At 35.7% G+C, this 26,377-nt stretch overlaps 1 protein-coding gene across 3 annotated transcripts in view; it reads right to left on the minus strand.

The window, feature by feature from the left end:
* Positions 1–12,101: 12,101 nt before the first annotated feature.
* SLC35A3 (solute carrier family 35 member A3) overlaps positions 12,102–26,377 on the minus strand; it is a 54,979-nt gene continuing 40,703 nt past the window's right edge. For 2 of the 3 annotated variants that reach the window (XM_004090002.3, XM_030825005.1), the window contains exons 5-8: positions 23,740–23,908; positions 19,877–19,995; positions 17,728–17,861; positions 12,102–13,174 (exon numbers count right to left, since the gene is read on the minus strand). In XM_004090002.3, coding sequence (XP_004090050.1) covers positions 13,084–13,174; positions 17,728–17,861; positions 19,877–19,995; positions 23,740–23,908 — 513 coding nt within the window. In that variant the 3' untranslated portion in view covers positions 12,102–13,083. The remainder of the gene's footprint in view (positions 13,175–17,727; positions 17,862–19,876; positions 19,996–23,739; positions 23,909–26,377) is intronic. The other variant, XM_030825006.1, reaches the window with a different exon arrangement.

The following is a 26,377-nucleotide window of genomic DNA, read 5'->3' on the forward strand; positions in this document are numbered from 1 at the left end:
AAGGAAAAACAGAGTGAACGAATGATGAGTTCTTTGTACTCTTTTTGCAACTTTTCTGTAAGTTTGAAATTATTTCCAAATAAAATGTTAAAAAGTAAATTTGATTGAATTTCCTGTTCCTTGTATTTTCATACTGACTAAAAATGGAAAAAAAAGTAATTTCCATGGAAGGGAGAAGAAAAGCAATTTATAGCCTGATAGATACTTCTAATTATATTTTCCAATCAATAAGTATATTCATTATACTTGTTTTAAAACATATATTCTCATGTTGAAACTTTTTTTATTATTTATTTTTTGAGACAGAGTTTTGCTCTTGTTGCCCAGGCTGCAGTGCAATAGTGCCATCTTGGCTCACTGTGACTTCCAGCTCCCAGTTCAAGTAATTCTCCTGCCTCAGCCTCCCAAGTAGCTGGGATTACAGGTCCCCACTACCATGCCTGGCTAAATTTTTTTGTATTTTTAGTAGAGATGGAATTTCACCATGTTGGCCAGGCTTGAACTGCTTACCTGAGGTGATGTGCCCGCCTCAGCCTCCCAAAGTGCTGGGAGTACAGGTGTGAGCCACCACGTGTGGCCTATTATTATTTTTTGAGACAGGGTCTCACTCTGTCACCCAGGCTGGAGTGCAACGGTGCCATCATGGCCTCCTGCAGCCTCTTCCGGAATGATCCTTCTGCCTCAGCCGCTCAAGTATCTGGAACTACAAATGCACACCACCATGCCTGGCTAATTTTAATTTTTCTTTTGTAAAGACAGAGTCTGGTTATGTTGACCAGGCTGGTTTCAAACCTGGCCTCAAGAGATACTCGCTTCTACCAAAGTGCTGGGATTACAGGTTTGAGCCACCACACCTCGCCGGCAACTTTTTAGTTGACATCCAACTTGAAGTTCTTTAGAGAAAGTAATATGATAGATTTCATAATTCAATTCCCAGGAGCTTGTTTTGAATGGAAGTAGAGGGCTGATAATTTATTGTGTGGTTACTTTGATTTTCACAGTCCCTCAAAATCATACTTCATCTAGCTATACCAATTTTATCAGCCTTATGAACTGGTTATTGTTCAGTCATTCAAAAAATATTTACTGGGTGCCTGTGTCAGTGTTTTATTAGATGCCAGGGATACATCAATAAATGAGGCACTATTTATCTGCACAGAGCTTACATTCTAGTGGGGGACACAGTTACAAAACAAAAGGAAGGTAATTGCAGATTGCAGTAAATACTGTTGGAAATAATGTAGTAAGAGAAATTTAACACATACTAAATGTCCAGAATGTCCCAGGCTTTGTGCTAGAAAGGCTGCAATGATAAACAAGAGAGATCAGTCCTGTTCTAATAGGCCTATTGTGTATGAACTTGTCGCTTTGTATGTGATTTGGGTTGTGAATACAGCTGGCACTCAGTATCCTGTGGATTCAACTATCCTCAGAATAAAAATATTTTTTTTAAATCCCACAAAACAAAAAAAAAGTTTAAAAATACAGTATGACTACACAGCATTACATTGTATTAAGTACTATAAATAATCTAGAGATGATGTATGTGGAGGATGATAACCAAATACTATGCCATTTTATGTAAGGGACTTGAACATCCACTGATTTTGATATCCATGGAAGTCCCACAACCAATTCCCACTCCCCTCCTCATATGGAGGGATGACCATATTCACAAACTTTGCCCTAAGAGACTGGTATGTCAGGGTTTTTTGGTTAGGATCAACAGAAACTAACACTGGCTAACAAACTAGTACTTGCTAACGTAAGCAAAAGGGAATTATTTGGAAAGATATTAGAAGTTTTGAAAATTGATGAGAAGGCCAAGAATCAGGCTTAGAATCAAGCAGAAACCAATGTTTGGAAAGTTCATGAAAACAGTTCATGAGGCACCTTGAAAGGGAGTGGGATTCTTTGGAAAGAAAGGCAAGTGGCCAAAAGTAAAAGATTCCTAAAGAAACGAGATTGTATCACAGAATCCAAATCCCACCCCCACCATGCACAGTTTATTAAAGAAACTGCACTTCACCATGCTAACAGAAGAGGGTCCTCTTTAACTAAAAACTGAGTAAGTCACCCACATCCCTTCTACCCTCCATTCTATAGAGCCACCTGTTATTGCTGATTCAAGAAGATCCTACACATTTAATCACGAATAGAAAAGCCACCAAAAATCCATACAAGGCTATTATAAAAAACAGAAAATGAAAACTTTTCAATCAACAGAAAATACTACCTTCTAGAAAATATGAAGCAGAGGCAAATAATATACAACACTCCAACATGAATATCATTAAGTAAGTAATTGCACATATAAAAGAACACAGCAAATAAAAATTTTAAAACTCAATAGTAAGATGTAAAATGAGAGTTGAACAAACATAGGCAATATGCTGAAAAGATAAAATATCTAAAAATGAAAACTAAATCACAGGGTACCTGAGAGACACAAATAAAAGTAAAGTAAGAAACACAGAGAAGAGGAATAAAACAGCTATGAGAACAAAAATGAGATAAAAAAGATCAGAGATAAAATAATATAGAAAAAATTATCTGGGCCTCTAGGTAAAAATCAACAACAAACAAAATGTCATTTCCAAAAGGGAAAAAAATCAAGTGGTGCCACACTTCTTGATAATAACATCAAGCAACCCAACAGTGAAGCACAAATTCAGACAAACTCAAGAAAAGGAAATGTTTGTCAAGGATCTTCTACATGGCCAAGCTGTACTTTAAGTATCTAGGCTTCAGAAGAAATTTTAAACATGTCACAACTCAGAGAATATTGTACAGTACTTACAAGCCCTCCTTGAATACTCTACAGAAGAGCTTCATCCAGCCAAGAGTTGACTGGAGAGACTTCAGGTAAGTATCAGTAGGGTATTAAATATACTTTTTTAAAATTTTAATTAATTTTATTACAAAGGTGGGGATTAGGATGGGAAAATAGTGTGTAAATATTATATGTTCTAATCAAAAAGAAATAAGACTACAGAAAATATGAAGAGATAATATATTCATTGACGGTCACATAGACAATTAGATAAGAGTCGAACATCATTCAAAGGTGTCAAATTAAATAATAGAGGCCTAGACAAGCAAATTGGGGACTCTAAATGCATTATATAAAATGTTATCAGTATAAATTAGAACATACAAACCTTTCTAAACATCCAAAGAAATTTTATAAAGACCCCATGTTGTGAAAGAGGCACAGTAAGTATAGCAATATGCATATTTGTTTGCTTTTTAAAAAGAAACACATGAAAGATAAATTGGAAAACTAAGAAAATACTTATAATAATTACTTAGATGGTTAGGAATGGAGGGATAGGTATGACAGCTAGATTTTTTCAGAGTACACTTTTCATATAAAACTTTTCAAAAAAATTTATCGTTTCTTTTTTTTTCTTTTTTGTAGAGACAGGAGCTCACTCTGTTGCCCAGGCTGGTCTTGAACCCCTGGCCTTAAGTGATCCTTCCACCTCGGACTCCCAAAGTGCTGGAATTACAGGCATGAGCCACTGCACCTGGCCATATTGCTACATTTTAATTGTAAATATTAATTTGAATTCATGATCTTTTAAAATTGTATTTCCTAGCTATGTCCACTAAAATGGCCTAGAAACAATGACAGCTCAGAAACAATGGATTCTATAATACATTCCATTCACTGGCTAGAAAGATTCCAAAGAAAAAATAACATAAATCCCACTCCCCTTAAAAGGTATAGGGCTCCTTGGAGAATTAGCTGATAATCCAAATTTGGAACAAGACAAATATAAGGTAAACCTCGGATTTCTTGTGCCTGAAGCAAATAAGGACTAAAAGACTAACGAGGTCATGTTTAAAAAACACAAGAGTGGCCGGGCGCGGTGGCTCACGCCTGTAATCCCAGCACTTTGGGAGGCCAAGGCGGGTGGATCACGAGGTCAGGAATTCAAGACCAGCCTGGCCAAGATGGTGAAACCCAATCTCTACTAAAAATACAAAAAATTAGCCGGGCGCGGTGGCAGGCACCTATAGTCCCAGCTACTCAGGAGCCTGAGGAAGGAGAATCATTTGAACCCGGAGGGTGGAGGTTGCAGTGAGCCGAGATGGTGCCACTGCACTCCAGCCTGGGTGACAGAGTGAAACTCCGTCTCAAAAAAAAAACAAAACACACAAGAGCTAGCTTGCTGTGACTTCCATGGGCTAGAGGCTCACAATATATATGAGCATCAAAAAGAACTGTGACGGATTGACTATAATATATTGAGTAATTTTGTTTTAATTCATGAAGACATGGTCTTTTTTTTAAAGAGGGGTATTAGAGAAACAGGAGGGAAATATACATTTTTATTTTTAAAAAAGAATATAAACTAATAAATGTAGAAGAAATTTAGAGCACTAAAAAAATTAATCACCATTTTGCACCCCAGTGTAATAAATGATTCAGTCAAGAATCATCAATTGATGCTAAAGCCATTGGGAAACAGAATATTCTCCTGGTGCTAAAACATTACTCCATAGATTACTAAGGGGAGTAAAAATGACCTTTACCACGGGGAGAACTTTACAATAACCTTTACAATGGGGTAGTCATCATCTTAACCAAATAATCAATTACCAACATTAATAATGAGATTATCTGTGCCTTTTAATACGATACAATATAAAATCTGTGAAATATTTTTACCCAATACATTTAACCTGAAGGTAATCAAACCTATAGATTCGACTTCCAGTTCAAAGGACATGAAAGGAATAAAGGGAACAAATCAAACCACATAATAGGAGCAAAGTAACTTTGGCCCTTCGAAGAGTACTATCATGGGGAGAAAAGTCATTAGAGGTAGCATTTTCAGTCTCTTGTTATAAAACAGCCACTGAGGGGCAGGTGGTGGTGCAGGAAAGGGACTTCTAGACCAAAGGAGACAATCAAATACAAAGCATTAACCTTGATTTTACCCTCGTTCCAAAACAAAAAAGCTATAAAAAATCATTTTTGAGATAACTGGGAATACAATTGACTCTTGAACAGCAGATTTGAACTGCATGGGTCCACTTATATGCAGATTTTTTTTCAGCCAAATGCAGGTGGAAAACAGTTATTTGCGGGATGTGAAACCCGCCCATAGGGAGGGCTGAATTTTCTTATACACTGTTTCCCCCTAAGGACTTGAGTGTGCCCAGATTTTGGTATACACGAGGTGGGGGTCCGGGAACTAATCCTCCACGTTTACAGAGGGGCAATTGTATTTGAATTTGAACTTGGATGAAGTGACCTGAATTAATTTAAATTTTCTTAGGTGTCATAATGGCACTGAGGTGAAGAAGATGTCCATATCTTTAGGTCATGCATGCTGGAGTATGTAAGGGTAAAGTGTCCCAACAGAGATAAAGCTAGTGTGGCAAAATGTTAATAATGGTTGGATTTAGGTGGTATACCAATCTTTCAACTTTTTTGTATGCTGCAAAATGAAAAGCTGGAGAAAATTTAATTTTAAAAAAAGGTCTTTAACAATGTCGCATGTGTGAGTTCATGGAGGTAGCCCATGAGTTTTTTAAAGCTAAATTGGCACAATCTGTCATAGCATGATTGAAGCAATTAAAATGGCAATATTATAAAAATAAAATATTGAAAACAAAATGAAACTTGACACGAGGGAAAGGGAGAAAAATAATATGAAATAATGGAAATTTGAGGCATTATGTATATATAACATCCAAAATAAGTGGCAGGTTTTAAAATTCTAGAATTCATAACAATATGACTGGAACAGTTATAAAACGAAACATGGGCACACATCTTTCATGATTTTCTATAATTCTATCATCACTCAGGAAATATTACCCTGCCTTGGCTATATTTAAAAGACCTATTGAAGCAGCATGCATATATTAAAAAAGCACTTAGCATCATCATTTTAAAATGCTGTATTTACTATCCAATCAGAATAAAATAAAACTTTAGCCTAAAGGGAAAAACTTAATAAACCCTCAATTATTAGAAATCACGTTTGTACATGCAGTATCTTTTATTTATTTATTTTTTTTTTGAGGCGGAGTCTCGCTCTGTCGCCCAGGCTGGAGTGCAGTGGCGCGATCTCCGCTCACTGCAAGCTCCGCCTCCCGGGTTCATGCCATTCTCCTGCCTCAGCCTCCCGAGTAGCTGGGACTACAGGCGCCCGCCATCGCGCCTGGCTAATTTTTTGTATTTTTAGTAGAGACGGGGTTTCACCGTGCTAGCCAGGATGGTCTCGATCTCCTGACCTCGTGATCCACCTGCCTCGGCCTCCCAAAGTGCTGGGATTACAGGCGTGAGCCACCGCGCCCGGCCACATGCAGTATCTTTTAAAAGAGCAAACACACACACAGAGATTTTGTGTCTAAATCACACAAGTCTGATTTAGTACATTTAACTGAACCTCTTAAATACTCTACATTTAAAACTAGGGCGTCCAATCTTTTGGCTTCCCTGGGTCACCCTTAAAGAAGAATTGTCTTGGGCCACATATAAAATACAGTAACTAATAATAGCTGATGAGCTTAAAAAGATTGCAAAAAAATCTCATACTGTTTTAAGAAAGTTTACAAATTTGTGTTGGGCCACATTCAAAGCCATCCTGGGCTGCATGCAGCCTGCGGGCTGCGCGTTGGACAAGCTTAAAGTATATTTTAACATGTGAATTTTCAGTGATTATCACTAAACACTGTAACAGTATTCATTATTCTTTTAAACCTGCAGTGAGTTCTACCTTTAAAAAGAGCAAAGTGTATATCTAAGATAAACTGTATATTTCCAAAAGAACACCATGTTATTTGTTTTAAACAAATTACCTCTAACATTTTAGAAATCCTAAATGAATGAATGAAAATAAATGCATAAACGAAAAACACCTGATTCTAAGGTCCAAGGGAGGAAAATGTGATCCTAACACTCCTAACACTAGTGAAGCCCTACTGTGAGCCAAAATAACAACTGGTATCAGGTTTTAGCTCTTCCTTATAATGATGATAGGTAATGCCTAATTTAAAATTAGTTCAAAATTGTTTATTAATATACAGTACAGGTAAAAGGTTTATAAACCATGTTTTAAATTTGTAGTTTAAAATAGTCCAGCATTTATAAAGTTGTCATTAAACATAAGAACCGAAAAGTAAATGACAATACTATGCTCTCTCTCTCTCTCTATATATATATGTATGTTCTTAACACATTATCTGATTATAAACATTTTTCCACACTAGATTCATGTTATGTTCAGAATCATTTGACAGATATTCTAAAATTTAAAATGACAATGTATAAATTAAAAGTCTCTGGGCTGGGTGTGATGGCTCATGCCTTTAATCCCAGCACTTTGGGAGGCCGAGGCAGGCGGATCACCTGAGGTCAGGAGTTCGAGACCAGCCTGGCCAACATGGTGAAACCCCATCGCTACTAAAAATACAAAAATTAGTTGGGCGTGGTGGCATGGCCTATAATCCCAGTTACTAGGGAGGCTGAGGCAGGAGAATTGCTTGAACCCAGGAGGCGGAGGTTGCAGTGAGATCACACCACTGCAGCCTAGGTGACAGAGCGAGACGCCATCTCAAAAAAAAAAAAAAAAAGGTAGTATTATCTATAAGATTCAGATTATAAGATACTTTTGCATAGCACTGGAACTTGAGGATTGTGATATATTTCCAACAAAAGAAGCACTGTAATACAAAAAAGATTATTAAATATTTTTAGTTAGTGCTTTTCATGAGAGGTTGCCAAAGAAAAATATACATTTTAAAAATGCTGGCACTTTAGTGATTTTTTACAAAGTATTTTGTGTAAGGTTACTTCAGCAGTAGAGATAGGACTAAAATCCTGTATATTATCACAATTGATCTCCATGCATTCAATTGACGGTCATAATGGAAGCAATTATATTCAAATTATGAAGAAAATACATACCAAACTTCTATAATTACTTAACCTTGAGGCTAGCCTAGAGATATTTAAAACAAAAAATCTGTTAGGCTGTTATTAACATATAGAAAGATAAATTCTAACCAGTTTAAATAAACCCAGTCTTTTTTTGTTGTTTCAGTTTTTGGTTTGTTTGTTTTGTGAGACAGAGTCTCACTGTCACTCAGGCTAGAGTCCAGTAGTGTCATCATGGTTTACTGCAGCATCAAATTGCTGGGCTCAAGCAATCCTTCTGCCTCAGCCTCCTGAGTAGCTGGCCCCACAGGTGCATGCCAACATACCTGGCTAATTTTATTTTTAAGATTTTTTGTAGAAACAAGGTCTCCCTATGTTGCCCAGGCTGGCCTCAAATTCATGGGCTCAAGCAATTCTTCTGCCTTGGCTTCCTAAAGTGTTGGGATCACAGGAATAAGCCACTGCACCTGGCCAACCCAGTATTTCATGCTAGAGCATGGGCTAGAGAAGAGGAAGAAAGATCACATGTGACAGTGATAGAGATACTACAGAGCTAGAGAAAAAGATCAGCAATTCATTTTTGACATATAAAGAGAGAAGGCTAATTCATAGGTTAGGTCATAGACACAGGTAAATAGGAAAATAAGGAAATATAGAAAAAGATTTGTATAGAGTTCTTTATGAAAATAATCTATTTCAATAAATCTATTAAATAGTAATAGCTGGATACCAAAAAATGACAAGAGAAGTTTATCAATTAAAAAGCCATTTAACAAAAGACTAGTTTATACATTCCTTTGAATTATGTCCATAAAAAATTTAAATATACAAATTACATTCTTGAACCCAAAAGAATCTTTCTAAAGAAATGAAACACAGATATAGACAAAGTCAGGATCCAAATTATTTTAAAAAGTTTTTAAATTACAGTAAATTATATTTTATAATTACAAATGAAACAACAAACCGACAGTTTATACAATTGTTAAAGTTTCAAAAAGTTCAATGATGGAGCAATAGTATCACAATTTATTTAAGTACTGTTCACAAATGTTTATGCTTTTGTAATATACCTATTTTAATTTTGTTAATGAATTTAAAGAGCTAATGTTGAAATAACCAAAAAAATAGAAATGTATTTATTCTTAAAAATCCTAATTTTGCTCATGTGTCTAAAGTTGTGAATTACAGGAACACCCTCCAGAAAAATCAGGTATTTGGTAAAGCAAGGCACATAGGACCAGATTTTAATAAAGGTGCTTATTCTCTGCTCCTATAACTACTTTAAATAACCTGGAGATTATTAAGATGACTTTCAATATAGTATAAATAACTTTTATAAACCTTTTTTATGTAAAGCATCCACCCATGATAATTAAATATTATAATGTGAATGTGTAAATCAAATGAGTGATGCTAAACCCTTTAAGAAAAAACCCAACTCAGTTTAATGACTATACAATGAAATTTTTAAAGTTCAATAATTTGATATGTAAGAATAATCAGTATTACAGTAAGTGTAGAGAACATAATCAGTTTCCTTTCAGATTATATCTGAGAATCTAAATATCAAGCTACCTTTCCTTCCATGAAATTATGTGACATTCAATATAAATTGATGTAAACATTTAAGTTTTGCATCTCTAAACTATATATTCCACCATAAAAGTAGCCTACAACATCTCTAAAATCACTTATTAAAGAATTGATAATATAATACTACTGTGTTGAAACATCCATCTGTTGCATTTTAAACTCTTCTTCCCAAATACCATATTCTTAATTTTTAAAAGAACTATCAATTGGCACTCTTCTCCCATGAGTTAGCACATTTTCACATTGAACAAAGTAGTTGCATGATAACAAATAAAAAGCATAGGAATTTAAATAATGAAGGAGTCATCATTATAAAAGCTTGATACAGTAAGGCCTGTGGAGGTCATCAAAACACACATCACACACACAAGGAAATGGCATTATCTGTATATGTGACATGATCCTAGGGCACAGATCTACCTTCTCATGTATGATTACTTTTTTATGAATTAAAAATTATAAACTACATAGCCCAATCTCTAATAAACATTTTCAAACCCACTAGAAAAGCAAAATATAAATTATGCCTGTCTAATAAAATCGTGCTTTGAAAATATACTTGACTACTTTGTCCATTTTTACAATTCTTGTTTACATTTTTATAACTTTCATTAGGAATTTTGAAAATTGTGTTTTGACACCTAAAAACGTGTTACCACTGTAACTAACATGTCTAACATCTAATTTGCTTGTATAATTTTTTTAATTATTAAAATAGAAACAGACTAAACCTGATTAAATGTGAATGCAAACTGCATTAATATATAAGTAACCAACCAATACTTCAATGTGAGCTAAACATAAATCATTATATTTCATCTTGAATTCTGTGCATTTGCAGGATTTAGATTTTACTTAGCAGTAAGTAATAATGTAAGTCTGAAAATTATTGCAGTCTAAAACTACCATGATCAAAATGTGGTGAACTTAGTAAACAAATACTCTAAAGGGTGGTTACTGAAAATCATGTTGGGCATCCACAAAGTTTGCTTGGTACCAATTTGGAATCACCACCAAAGTGATTTTAAAGATTTGGTAATTTTAAATGCTTTTAAACTTTGGATGAAATTGATGAGACTTGCAATCTGTACACTATTACTGCAAAAGCAAGGTAACACTGCCAGTTCACGTTAGGCAAGGGTACCCAACAGTTTGTAACATAGTATTTTTGAGGCAAATTCTGTTTAATAAAATCCATGAGAGCTATATAAAAATACTTTTTTTTACAGTTTTTATATCTATTAGAACAGTCTTTAAAAATATATACAGTATAGGCCGGGCGCAGTGGCTCATGCCTGTAATTCCAGCTACTCAGAGGCTGAGGCAGGAGAATCCCTTGAATCAGGGAGTGGGAGGTTGCAATGAGCTGAGATTGCGCCACAGCACTCCAGCCTGGTGACAAAGTGAGACTCTGTCCCAAAAAAAAAAGAAGTATTTTACTTTTTTCATTCATAGTGTGTGTGTGTGTGTATTTTCTTTCTTTCTTTTCTTTTTTTTTTTGAGACGGAGTCTCGCTCTGTCACCCAGGCTGGGGTGCAGTGGTGTGATCTTGGCTCACTGCAACTTCCACCTGGTGTGTTCAAGAAATTCTCCTGCCTCAGCCTCCCGAGTAGCTGGGACTACAGGCGTGCACCACCATGCCCATCTAATTTTTGTATTATTAGTAGAGATGGGGTTTCACCACGCTGGCCAGGCTGGTCTCGAATTCCTGACCTTGTGATCCACCCACCTCGGCCTCCCAAAGTGTTGGGATTACAGGCGTGAGCCACTGTGCACCCAGCCAGTAAAATACTTCTTATACTCAGTAAGTAATTCTGTCTATAGTTAATAATGAAATTAAACCCATATTCAAATTATAGAAAGCATTTTTGCCCACCAAATCATCTTACCATTTCTAATATATTCTCTCTCCCTTGAACCAGCTTATTAAATAACTCATGTAATCTGCATCCTCAGCTCCAGTGTTCATTAAAAAGGAAAAAAACCCACTATTTTAAAGCAAAATGGTGGCTCCTTCTCAGTAGCTTTTTTTTTTTTTTTCTTTTTTTTTTGAGACAGACTCTCACTCTGTCGCCCAGGTTGGAGTGCAGTGGTGTGATCTCCACTTACTGCAACCTCTGCCTCCCGGGTTCAAGCGATTCTCCTGCCTCAGCCTCCCGAGTAGCTGGGATTACAGGTGCATGCCACCACGCCCAGCTAATTTTTGTATTTTTGGTAGAGACAGGGTTTCACCGTGTTGGTCAGCATAGTCTCAACCTCTTGACCTTGTGATCCACCTGCCTCGGCCTCCCAAAGTGCTAGGATTACAGGCGTGAGCCACTGCGCCCAGCCTTCTCAGCAGCTCTTGTGGGAACACAGAAAGGGAATTCAAAATTTGGCTACCTCTCCCACTCATGTGATCAGGGAAGAATAGGCTTATGAGAGACCTAAAAAAATCTTCTGAGCAGGCTTGGATTTAAAGTTATAGCGCTGTTTAAAATAATGTAATATGGCAATCTGGAATGTCTCCAAGAAAAGTCATTTTGGTCTGTCACTGACATCTGTACTATTATTTGTTTGAATGTTGTTTTTGTCAACAGTCGTAGATTAAAGAAGTTTTTACAGATCAATGAGTAAAATGTTCATTTAATAACTTTCTAACTGTATACAGTATATGCTTGATAGTTCAAAGTTCTCCAAATGTAGATACTATACAATAATTATTTTAAATTATTAAATGAGTTTTTAATCCTTTTAAATTACATTTTGAAAATTTAATGGCAATTACACACAAATTTAAAATAATATTAAGGATTTAATATGATTTACAGAAATGAAATGCAATGAAGAGATTAAGGGCTAACCTCCATTACTATAAAATTCTCTGGCTACCATTTGCACAGGAGCAACTGGATTGCTTTCAGCAGTCTTGAAGCACTAAAATATCTTAAAATTCATATGGAGAAATAGTATGTATCTCTACATTAAATTTAGATTTGATATTTATTCTCTGACAAATCAGACCCAGAATATTACTTTATTAATTTTTATATAATTGAACAAAAAACATTTAGCAATCCTTCATTTAGTAATCTTTTGTATAAATATAAAAATCTCTGGTAAGTGAAATGTTTTTTTCAAATTATACTTCTATTTTTTCACAGCTTTATAGGTAATTTTAATTTTCAAACTTTAAATATTTCATGTGATTTGATACATCTGTACAGAAAGAGTAAGATAAAAACATTTAATAAGATTAAATCTAATTTGCAAAAATTGGTATCTGACATTTGTTGTGTGCTCTTGCAAAGAGTGCATAGGACATTTCTGCAGCAATCAAAAAAGTAAAATCTTTTTAAACTCAGATTTCAAGTTTCCTCTAATATTCCTTCTAATTCTAATCCCTGGAAATACTTTCAAGTTTTGATTTCTAGATGCAATGTGTTTTGTTACATATATACATATTTTATCCTTAAACTTTTAAAAAACAGTATGATCAGATTCAGCATGATGATATCTTCACAGACTCTGTAGAAGTCCTCTGTGCAAGATTAATGTCGAGATTCCTAGTGCACCATCGTGAAAAACCAGTTAAAGACAGTATACAACTATGCTTTAGTGGGATTTCCTGCAGGTTTGGGATCATAACCATATAAAAAAGTAGCTGTTATTACAAGGATGGCTCCAAGGAAAAAGACACTGAATAAGATGAAGACAAAATAAAAAAGAGAAAATCAGATTAAAAGCAGAACAAGTTCCTTCTATTTCTTTACTATAAAAACAATTATAATTTGGGGAAAAATGTTCCAGTAACATGGCTAACAAATCTTGAGTACTTACTACATTCCAGGTATCTGGCTAAGTGCTTTATATGCATTATTTCATTGAGTTCTCACAGCAAATCTATGAAGATGTGTTAGTATTCATTTTTTACACATGAGGAAACAGTTTTAAAGAATTTAAATAACTTCTCTAAAGTCCCATAACTTCAAGAGGATTCAAACCCAGGTATGTCTAACTCTACAGCCTGCACTCTCATCCACTGCACTATACTGTCTTCCAAAGCAAAGATATTTTAAGTTCTGTATTTCACCTTAATAGGGATTTTGTATGCAATACATTCAATAACAAAAGGTCTTAATTCTTTAGTTGAACATATGAAAGGAATATTTTATTCTGTCATGTTAAACCAAGGTAAAGTTTAGTTTAAAATCCAAGATAATAAGCAAAACTCAGGACCAATTTTTATAGGATGCTTTACAAAAGGAAATTACATTAAATGCAGGGAGTTCTTGGTTTCCTCTTTATCCTATATATCTATAGATATAGTCTACTTTACGATAAATCAGAAACGAATTTAGACGGGATATATAAACTAGACTACAAATATTAACTTTTTTTTTTTCTTTTTAAAGACAGGGTCTCACTCTGTCACTCAGGCTCTGGAGTGCAGTGCTGTCATCATGGCGCACTGCAGCCTCGACCTCCAGGGTTCAAGCAATCCCAGCTCAGTCTCCTAAGTAGCTGGGACTACAGGTGCAAACCACCACACCTGGCTAATTTTTCTATTTTTTGTAGAGCTGAGGTCTCACTTTGTTGCCCAAGCTGATCTTGAACTCCTGGGCTCAAGTGATCTGCCTCAGACTCCCAATGTGCTGTGATTACAGGCATGAGCCACTGTGACTAGCCGAATCTTAACTTTTATTTATTTATTTTTTTGAGATGGAGTCTCACTCTGTCGCCCAGGCTGGAGTGCAGTGGTGTGATCTTGGCTCACTGCAACCTCCGCATCCCAGGTTCAAGCAATTCTCCTGCCTCAGCCTCCCAAGTAGCTGGGATTACTGGTGTGCACCACCACGCCCCGCTAATTTTTTGTATTTTTAGTAGAGACGGGGTTTCACCATGTTGGCCAGGCTGGTCTCGAACTCCTAACCTCAAGTGATCTGCCCGCCTCCGCCTCCCAAAGTGCAATCTTAACTTTTAATGTGTACATTTTTAAAAATGCTATTATAGAGACATAAGCTAGTTTTGGATTTAAAGTTTCTACTAATAGTCCAAAGCCATGCTCCTGTTTTTTTGTTTTTAATTGTCTGTAAATGAAAAATAATTACTAATCATTATTAAAAGGTCCTTCATAATAAGGTCTCTCCAAACTCATCCTTCCCACTTCATGCCACCCAATCTATAATTCAGCCGCTCCACTCAGTGAACACAACATACACTTTCTTGACAGTGTCTTTAGAGATACTATTCCCTCTATCCACAGTTTCCTTGCTTCTTAGAAAATGCTTATTCATAATAATTCAGGTCTAATGTCTCCAAGACTCACACCCCTAGGCAGAACTACCCTAGCATAACACTTACCACACTGTCATTAAATGATGCATTATTTACAAGTCCACTCCCCTGCTCAACCATGTGCTCTTCATTCACTGTGGTAGCCATAGTGCCTAGCATATATAGGGAGCTCAGTAATTATCTGTTATGATTAATAACTAGATTTGACTTGATGCAAATGGTTAACTCTTCAAAAGACTTAAATGCAGTTATACATATAAGGTTATTAGGATAACATAAAACATCCTATAATGTATCTTGAAGAAATTGCTACCACATTAATATTGGTAATTATTAATTACTAGACACTGTCTTCATTAGTCATTATGAACTATTCTATTCTTAGCTTTCTGGAACTTTGGAATGGCATGGACTGAAAGTTCATGCTCAACTGAAAGATTCTGTGGTCTACCTTTGTATCCACTACAGGAATCCTTTCTATAATATCTTTAGCAGGATCTACTTGAATACCTAATACTGTCAGGAAACACCTGTTTCTCAAGCCAGCAATTTTTAGATGATTCTGAGAGAGAAAATTGTCTCAGAAAAAAAAAATTAGGAAAAAACTATCAGAATGTAATGATTACTTCAAGGATTTGAGCCCCCTCTAACAGAATTATTATATGTATACTTTCACTGTTACATTGATCATAATTATTCACATCTGTCTTTCCAATCACTTGATGGTCACCAAACCTTGATGACCTTGAAGACAAGAAATTGTGTCTCATTTATGCACTCCTTTTCCTGGAGCTAGCACAGTGGCCAGCAGGCACATAGTAGACACTTAATAAACTTTTGATAAAAGAATAAGCAACCCTAAATGGAAGAATGGTAACACCAATAAGCAAAATAACAAGCACAAGAAAAATAATTTAGGGAAGTGGGTAATAGTGATATTGTAGCAGTAGAGATGTCTAACAGTCAATAGAATAAATGGATCTAGAGTTTAGGTGAAATCTGAACTTATCTTCCTAGAGAAGACAGATATGACATGGCAGTGGATGAGATGGCCAAGAGAGTGAGCAAGGATTGACAAACTACCAAAGGGACAATCAGAAAGAAAAGTATAGGCATACCATTTCAGAGAAGCCAAACAAACAAACAAACAAAAACCCAGTTTCAGGAGGTGGAATGAGACTAAAGGCAAATATATTATTACATTTAGGATAGAACTGAATGAAGATTGAGAAAATGTCACTAGATTTATTACTGAAAATGTATTCTCCACAAAGGTAAGATGCATAAAGATAGAGGGCTTAGTTATCTATTTTAGGAAAAAGAATCCATCTTCTCCATCTGGCTTAATGTCCTGAGCATATTCTCAAAATATTCATTCATTCATTCATTCATTCATTCAATAATGGCAGTATCATTGTCTTTTCTCTTTCTATCTTCAACCCAACAAACCTTATATACTTCCTCAGAAACATGAATTTACAGGCAGGCATACATCTCATTGCCAAACTACTACTCTTTTGTCCCTCTGTTGGTTTGCTTGTTCATTTATTTGTTTATTCTCACATAATTCAAAGATTTAAGTATCTTGGCCTCACATAAGGTTCAATTTTTTAAAAAAAGTATGCTTTTAAAAGTAAAATCTAAAAATCTGCAAGGTGCAAACATTCTCAAAGTACATTAAAGCATATGATTTCCTCATCTTATGAACAGGGAATACGATTAAGATTACAAAATTAAGATATAAGTGTTGTTTGTCTAGTCTCACTAGCTAAGTGATTCATTTCCATACCAAGCTGAAAACAGAAATGCTTTTACATTTTTGTCTCATAAGAACTACAGATCTCAACATGTATGTTCCAGACCTATTGCCTAGATTGCTAGAAAAGAATTAAAACTGTCAATGTTCAATATAAAGATATAAAAAGGATATTATATTTTTATAGTGCCAAATTCCATCCATAATCCTATTTCACTCTCAAAAACACAAATGAGTTCATCAAAGTGGCATATGCCTATAATCCCAGCACTCTGAGAGGCAGAGGTGGGAAGATTGCTTGAGGTAAGGAGTTCAAGGTCAGCCTGGGCAACAAAGCACATCTGTAGTCCCAGCTACCCGGGAGGCTGAGGCAGGAGGATTGCTTGAGCCCAGGAGTTTGAAGCTGCAGTGAGCTACGATCATGCCACTGCACTGCAACCTGGGTGACAAACTGAGATCCTGTCTCAAAAATATGAACATATAAATAATAAAGTAATAAATAAATAAAAGATCCTTGGGAGATTTCAAAGTTTAGAGGTTGAGAAAATCAGGAGAGGAGTAAAGTTGGAGGAAAACCTAGAGTGGCATCCTGGAAACAATTAAAATATAATCCCACTAGTCTGGGATTATAAATTAAACAAAAAACTAGAATTTTCAGTGCTGTCTGTCATGGATATTCATTACACTCAATTTTTCCTGATGCTATCTCCTCCCTTAGCATCCATAAAACTACAGAGTACTGGGTCTCCTTCCTCACCTATAACTCCTCCTGCAATTCCTTTCCAGATTGCTCTTCCTGCTACCACCTAATTGAGTTTCCTCATGAGCCACATTCTCTATATAAGCTATCTTCTTCAAGGAAGTCATGTAAATTCCGTATTTTAAAAATGTCATTACATGACTTATTTTTATGACTTTACATGACTTATTAACCTTTCTATATCACTTTTTTACTTTGCAGGGAAAATATTCACATCTATTTATTGGGAAAATTCTGGCCAACCAAATTTGTATAAAAAACTTTTCAGGAGAAGACTTTCTTTCATGAATTTAATTTGAAATATTTTTAAAACATAGTTAAATAAATTTTTAAAATTATATTTCAGTGCTTCTTCAAATTTATCAGATCACCTTACAAAGAATTCTAATTTTTCTATATACTTTTAGGGATTTAAAAAAATAGAAAAGAATATTTTACCTGGTTGGCACAAAATCTTGAAGCCAAAAATAGGAGATCAATGTTGATAATATTATCGATAAAGAGGTTGCAAATCCTTTTAAAATATTATCTGCATACTTAATAACAGCAGCTATTACAAGGCCTCCAAGTGCCTGCAGAAGTTTTAAAAATATATTTTTTAAAACACACATATAAAACTGCATTTCAAAACAATTTCAGTATTTAATAAAGCTTTTAAGCTTTTGTCCTCTAAATTCAATCCCATTATAGTAAGGGATTTATTTTAAACATCTCTTACAACGAATAGACTTACAGGTTTTGTTCAATAGCCCTCTTATTTCAAAAGGCATTTAATAAAAGTAACTACCAGGACAATCTGCAGTTTGTTATAATGGACTTTGACCATATTACAAATAAAATGTCTATCATTATCCAATTTAGTAATTAAACATCACTTGTTTGGACAAATGTGAGAGGACTGGTCACTTTAGTGAAATATTTTTACTTTTGAGTAAAATTAGTAATCAGAGTCATTTTACAGCCTTTCAATAGCCCCTTAATTTGGCTTTTTTCCTATAGTTTCTCCCCTTTCAAATCCACCACTCATTACTGTCACATTAAGTTTTCTAAAGCATAGTTTTAATTGTGCTTTTTCTTTAAGACTGTAGAAAGAACTTTCTACCTAATCCCTCTCAAATTCCCAATTGTAGCTACTTTAGTAATGAGGTTTTACTACACTACACAGTTTTGCTTTCTGCCAAAGACTACTTATCATTTTCCAAATCTGGGTTACCTACTGTAACAACTTTCAAAACACCTCTTCTATGATGGAAGCTTTATTTAGAGAAAGTCATAAATTATGTCAATTGAGCTTACTACAAATTAATGTTTCAGTCCCAATATTTCTTGGCAATGTTGTCATTCATCTATTTACTCCCTATTGAATCCTTCATACCAGTTACACCAAACATTTTTTATTTTTCTCATATCTTTAGCCCCTTTTTATGGGAAGGGGACTTCTTCTGGTTGCTGGAATAAGATACATCATACATAAACTCTCTTGACTCACCCTATCTCTGCTTCAAATTTTCTCTTAATTATTTTTTTCAAATTTTCACTTATCCTTGTTTCCTTTTCTGCTATCTTAAAAACAGAAGTATCCGGGCTGGGCGAGGTGGCTCACGCCTGTAATCCCAGCACTTTGGGAGGCTAAGGCGGGCAGATCACAAGGCCAGGAGATTGAAACCATCCTGGCTAACACAGTGAAACCCCGTCTCTACTAAAAATACAAAAAATTAGCACTCCAGCCTGGGAGATAGCAAGACTCCATCTCAAAAAAACAAACAAATAAAAAATTAGCTGGGCTTGGTGGCGGACGCCTGTAGTCCCAGCTACTTGGGAGGCTGAGGCAGGAGAGGCATGAACCTCGGGGGCGGAGGTTACAGTGAGACGAGATCGCACCACTGCACTCCAGCCTGGTGACAAAGCGAGACTCCGTCTCAAAAAAAAAAAAAAAAAAAAATAGAAGTATCCTACCTGCTTTTAAAACACAACTATCCTTTGCCATCTTCACCTTCCTTTCTGGAGCCTTGCTTCTTAGGCTTCAAATATCTCTAGAAGAATAGGAGGCTCTAAGGATAGTGACTTGTATCTTCATTTTTATGTCCTCTAGAATTCTCCATATGTATTTTTTAAATATGTAATTAATTATTCAACCCTTGAACAATTCCAGGCTATATATAAACTGAATTTTACAGATGTTTTCCAATATGTAACTACAATATGAGGCTATGAAATGTCACAGAATTAAATGTCTAGATCTGCTTCCTGGGTCTTAATAGCTGACCCAGACTTCCTGTACAATGATAAGACTTATAGAAAAATCAAAAGTTATATTTGCCTTTAGCTTCAACTCTTTTATTCTTAAACTTGTATTTTCATTATGTTACATTTAAATACCACAAAGTTCATTAAAGACCCCTTTTCAAAATAAGATTTCATTACAGCATTAAGATCACTTCTATTTTCACTTCCTCGAATAAACTAGATACGAGAGCACTAACAGGAGGGACCTTTTCCCCTCACATGAGTATATCAGGAGCTACTTTGATTCTTTATATTAAAATAGAGTTTATTAGCATTAAATCTAAGACTTTAAATGCTTTACCTGAAGAACAACTACTATCCAGGTCAGTCGGTTATATCCCTGAAAAAATCCATTCTTTGATACCAGTTCTCCATCATAAATGTACACACCCATTAATCCAAATATACTTCCAAAGAAACCTAAAAAAAAGTAAAGTCTACATGATATATCATTTAGTTTGTCTGAAGAGATATATTTTTTCACTGACATTCCAAATAATTTTATACTTAACTTTTTCTTTTTGATAAAATTAGATTACTTTCTTGCTCTGTTGTCCAGGCTGCAGTGCAGTGGCGCAATGTTGGCTTACTGCAACCTCCGCCTCCTAGGTTCAAGCAATTCTCCTGCCTCAGCCTCCTGAGTAGCTGGGACTACAGGTGCGTGCCACCACGCCCGGCTAATTTTTTGTATTTTTAGTAGAGACGGGGTTTCACTGTGTTAGCCAGGATTGTCTCGATCTCCTGACCTCGTGATCCATCTGCCTCGGCCTCACGAAGTGCTGGGATTACAGGTGTGAGTCAGGCGCCCAGCCAAAATTAGATTACTTTCTAAAATTTTTACTTGGTTTTGTATACTTAACAAAAGTATACTTAGTACAATATTATGACTACAAGACAAAGACATACAAATGTAAAAAGACAAAGACATAGAATACAAAAAATAACAGACATTACCAACTTTGGAGCACTAAAATAATACAATGCACAAATTAGATGACTACATGGCTAGCCCATTCAAATATGTGCAATTGCTCACATTTGGAATATGTCATTGTTCTTCCATCTTCCTCTTGCTAGATCTAGATTTTTCATATATTCACATCAATACATACAAATATAAAAGCTCAGGCAGGGGGTACAATATTTTTCCTTATTAAGAAGTTTTGAGAGTGGGCACAGTGGCTCACGCCTGAAATACCAGCACTTTGGAAGGCCAAAGCAGGAGAATCACTTGACCCCAGGAGTTTAAGACCCACCCAGGCAACATAGCAAGACTCCATCTCTACAAAAAAATTTTTAAATTAGCTAGGTGTGGTGGTGCATGCCTGTAGTCCTAGCTACTCAGGTGGCTGAGGTGGGACAATCACTTGAGCCCAGAAGTTTGAGGTTACAGTGAGCTACGATTCTACCACTGCATTCCAGTCTGAGCAAAACAGTGAGACTGTCTCTAAAAAAAATAAATAAATAAATAAAAGTTTTGTTTTCAAAGTATAACTAATAATAACTAATATCCAAAAAATCACAGCTAAGAAATAGTCATAGAAATCATTAGATTCTGTGTTACTGAAGTTTCACTGTTAGAGAAAGTTAACTTGGTGAGAGCAGAAACTGTCTTGTTCATGTTGAATCTCACCTCAAAAACATATTCTATCACATGACTATTGGAATAAGAGATCCCCAGAAGCATTGCTAGGCTATAAATAAAGAAATTCATGCTTACAGGGACCACTTCTTATGGGTCACCTTTGCAATATATGCAGTTAAGGAGTGCAAGGGTAAAGCAATTTTTAAAAATGAAGTCATAACTAATCAAAGTATTCCACAATAGAAAGGAAGTGAAAAGGATGTGAAATGCTCTAAAATTCCATTTAAGTCAGCTCTATCCTTTTAATGTCTAATTTCAAACATGAAATTAATGCTGGCATATAATTACAAAAACACATCTGATGGTATTTTATATGACGGTATTATACATACATAAAATATGTATGTGTGTGTGTATATATATACACACACACACATATAAAATACCATCAGAAGAGTTTTATATATAACATATATATATGTATATGTATATTTTGAGACAGGATTTCACTCTGTCACTTAGCAGGCTGGAGTGCAGAGGCAGAATCACAACTCACTGCAGCCTCGACTTCTTGGACTCAAGCGATCCTCCCATCTCAGCCTCTCAAGTAGCTTGGACCACAGGCACATGCTACCACACCTGGCTAATTTTTTTTTTTTTTTTTTGTACAGAGTTTTGTAGTGTTGCTCAGGCTGGTCTCCAATTCCTAAGCTCAAACAATCCACCTGCCTCGGCCTCTCAAAGTGCTGGGATTACAGGCGTGAGCCACTGTATACAGCCTTATATATATATATTTTTTTAAGAAACAGGGTCTCACTATGTTGCTCAGGTCTCAAAACTCCTGGTTCTCAAGCAATCCTCCCATCTCAGCCTCCCAAGTATCTGAGATTAGAAGCACAAGCCACCACACCCAGTAAAGTTTTTTAATTTATAAAAGACTTTGTAATTACTAAAAAAGTATACATTATAGAATGATATATACATGTCAGTACGAACACATCTACTGCATTCTAACAGTTGCATAATATTCCTTTGTATGGATTATAATAGCAAATATGTATGTATCAGCATGTAACAGGAATTATTCTAAGTGCTTCATGTATGTTAACTCACATACAACACTATGAGGTAGATGTCTATTTTATAGATGAAGAAACTGAAGCACAGAGAGGTTACATAACTTACCAAAGCTCACACTACTGGTAAATCACGAGCTCAGGAGAGAACATGATCTTAATCACTATACTATGTATTATATTGGTAATTTATTTAACCAGTCCTCTAAATGTTTTCTATTTTTTAGAATTGTAACCAATGGCTGAAACAATAATCCTGGACATCTATCTTTGTGCTCTTATAGGATAGATTCTTATCCAGACTTGGAATTCTTATATTACAGCCTACACATATTTAAAATTTTGGCAAATATTCCCAAATTGAAATCCAACATGGTTATATCAATCTATACTCCTAGGAACAATAGGTAATAGAGTTCCTGCTTCTCTATCCTCTGGCTAAAATTGGATCTTATCATGTTAATCTTTGACAATTTGATGTTTGAAAAATGCTATTACATTGTTTTAATTTGTTCTTATAATTTTGAATTGTGATAGGCAATTATTTAATTATCCTTTCAGAACGTTAAGTCTGTTATCATTTTTTTGCTGTGAGCATTGGAGCTTATGAAGTCACCAAATAAGAAATCCATGAAGCACATTAGAATCATGAATTCTGATTTGTCTTCCATTTTTATCTTACAATTTAATGAAAGTTTAGGCAACTCACACAAGCCTTGATTATTTCCTTCTTTTTCTCTGATATTGTATATTTATATAAAGAGTTGACATTTTTAGTGCTCACTATACGTAAGACACTTTAATCTTGGCTCACTGCAACCTCCGCCTCCCAGGTTCAAGCGATTGTCCTGCCTCAGCCTCCAGATTAGCTGGGATTACAGGCACGCGCCACCATGCCTGGCTAATTTTTTGTATTTTTAGTAGAGATGGGGTTTCATCATGTTGGCCAGGCTGGTCTTTATGTCACAGATCTAAGTTTTTCATATTCTTAAATAAAAGGCATTCATTTAAAATAAAATGTTTGGCCAGGCGCGGTGGCTCACGCCTGTAATCCCAGCACTCTGGGAGGCTGAGGCGAGCGGATCACAAGGTCAGGAGATCGAGACCATCCTGGCTAACACGGTGAAACCCCATCTCTACTAAAAATAAAAAAATTAGCCGGGTGTGGTGGCGGGCACCTGTAGTCCCAGCTACTCGGGAGGCTGAGACAGGAGAATGGCATGAACCCAGGAGGTGGAGCTTGCAGTGAGCCGAGACTGCGCCACTGCACTCCAGCCTGGGCGAGAGAGCAAGACTCTGTCTCAAAAAATAAATAAATAAATAAATAAATAAATAAATAAATAAATAATAAAATAAAATGTTTTAAAAGACAAGAATATTGCCAGATATTTGGATCAATAGCAGATTTTATGCAAGGCTCATTTATTTAAAGATATATAGAAATCTTTAAATATAACAATATAATCATTTTAAAAATAATATTAGAAAACATTTAAAACTTACCAAGCTGAATATTTCTTATCCACACTGACTGTTTTGTTTCTTTTAAGATTTTCTCAAAGTAAACCCCAGCAAAGCCACTTGAAAAACATGCTGTGAGAACTGCCATGAGTCCTACAAATTGAGAACCAGCTGAAAGTTTCTTAGAATCAAGCTGAGAATCTGAGGGCCACTAAATAAGAAGAAAAATAAAATTGAAGTTTAATTCCTATAACATTTTACATAAACATATTAAGAGCCCACTCTTAGACCATAACTTAAAAATGCAACCAATATCATTTTTGGGATTGCAAAGGAGAGCTTTTAACATAAAAAAAAATCATTTGATTTTTTTTCTCACAGTGATAATATATTACTAACTTGTAATTTCAAAAAGTACCTTAGAAATAATAAATATTTTACATTTCATCTATTACAGAGACCAATGTTACCTTGAGATAATTCCTTAATGTTTAATTTATTAAAAAGCACCATCTCAAATACAGGTAAAAGAAAGAATGAGAATCTCACATCCCCTCTGCTGTGTCAGCAAAAGTAGAGATCAGCTGGAAAGTAGTGTTCTAAATCAAGCATAATAAAGGGAAGCTGTTGGGAGGTGAACCCCAAACACTGTCAGGAAAAGACAGTCCATCAGACAGGGAAGGAAAACTCTGAGTACAAGACACTGGAAACGAAATGTGTTGGAAGGGACTCCAGGATCATTGCACCAGAGATGGTACCCTATGGCTTAGATGTTACCCTCTATCTAATCAACTGATATCCTGTAACTACTGTTAAATTTTCTTTTGCATCTATTTCTTCCCTCCTCAGTTTGATCTTCTACTAGCTGGACTTCTTTTTTTGAGACATGGTCTCACTTTGTCACCCAGGCTGGAGTGCAGTGCATGATAACAGCTCACTGCAGCCTCAACCTCCCTGGGCTCAGGTGATCCACTTTAGCCTCCCCAGTAGCTGGGACTACAGGTGCACACAACCACACCTAGCTAATTTCTGTATTTTTTGTAGAGACAGGGTTCTGCCATGTTGCCCAGGATGGTCTCAAACTCCTGGGCTCAAGAAATTTGCCTGCCTTGGCCTCCCAAAGTGCTAGGATTGTAGGTGTGAGCCACCATGCCCAACCTAGCTGGACTTCTTAAAGCCATTTTTCCTTCTGAAACTGTACTTTTCATAGTGACCAAAGACTTTTCAATCAATACGTTATCTAATTTTTAATAATAAAATTGTTCATTCTCTATTCAGCTTGCCTTCAACACAGAATTAACACTACTGACTCTTCATTCCTTACCTCTTGAAACAACCTGCTCTTTTCCGTGTTCTCTCCTCCAATCTTTATATTTATTCTAGTCAACTGACTCTCCGGATGATGGAAATGTTCTGTATCTTCACCCTCAATAGGGTTATCACTATATTTAAGTGGCTATTGAGCAGTTGAAATGTGGGTAGTGCGACCAAGGGACGGAAATTTTAATTTAATTTTAACTAATTAAATTTAAATAGCTACATATGGCTTGTGGCTACCCTATTGGACAGTGTAGTTCTACAGCATAGTTTATAGGAATCCCCTCTACCCTGGAGAGCTGATTCACAGAAGCACTGACATCTCTTCTGAGCTTAAGTCCAAGATTTTCAGTTGCTGCTATCCAGAAACTTATTATCTCCTCAAAGCCAATATGATTAAAATGTACCCATCCCTCTTCAAAGCAAACATACCTTTTGATACCTTTATATCTATTAAAAATGCCACCATTCAAACTTAAGTTTCTTAATCTCCTTGCTCTCCATTCTCTATGGTATTTATTGGTCTAACACTCATACTGATTCTTCCCTTGGAACAACTCTTACATCACTGCTGTGGGACATTCCAATCCCATTAACCTGACAGTTTAGGTCCCTGTCATGCTTTCTAACTCCGCTCCATTCCTTCAGTCTTTCTCCCCACCAATCTGCCCTGCGTGCCTATAGGATTTCTCTGATGTGCCTCTCTCCCTTCCAACTCTCCAGTGAGGCCTTACAGCCAAAAGCAGTGAAGCCTAAGCTCCTGGCTCAATACTGAAGACCACATATAATATAGGACCAATCTGTATTTTGTAATTTCATCTCTCACCATATCTTTGTCAATTATTTGTTCCAATCAAAGAAGACTATTACCACTCCTTAACTTATCTTGTGCTTATCCACAGATCAACATCCGTATTTTTTTTTTAACATACCTTTTATGTAATGCTTTTTCTGCTGTTTCCAACCTACTGAAACACAAATAGTGAAAAGTTTTAAGATTTGGTCCTGGCTCTGCCACTACTAGATTGGGATCATAAGCAGTTTCATTAACCTCTCTGAGCTTCAATAACTCTTTTGTAAGTTGGGAAGAATAATATCTACCTTAAACAGTTGGGTATAACATGAGATTATACAGGATAAGTACCAAGTGGGCACCTGGCACATAAGTACTCAGTATGCAAATCTCATTATAATTATTACCTTTCAACACCTAATTTAACTCCAATATCATCCCTGAAGATTTCCCAGGAGTCATCTGTACTTACAGGATATAAAATCAGTTGACAACCAATCATGTAAAAAAAAATATCATTTGTTTAAGTCTTGCTAATTAGGCACTATGAATGGAAGGAGCAGTGAAACA

This window comes from Nomascus leucogenys, chromosome 12, assembly GCF_006542625.1.
Source record: "Nomascus leucogenys isolate Asia chromosome 12, Asia_NLE_v1, whole genome shotgun sequence".
Taxonomy (NCBI): domain Eukaryota; kingdom Metazoa; phylum Chordata; class Mammalia; order Primates; family Hylobatidae; genus Nomascus; species Nomascus leucogenys.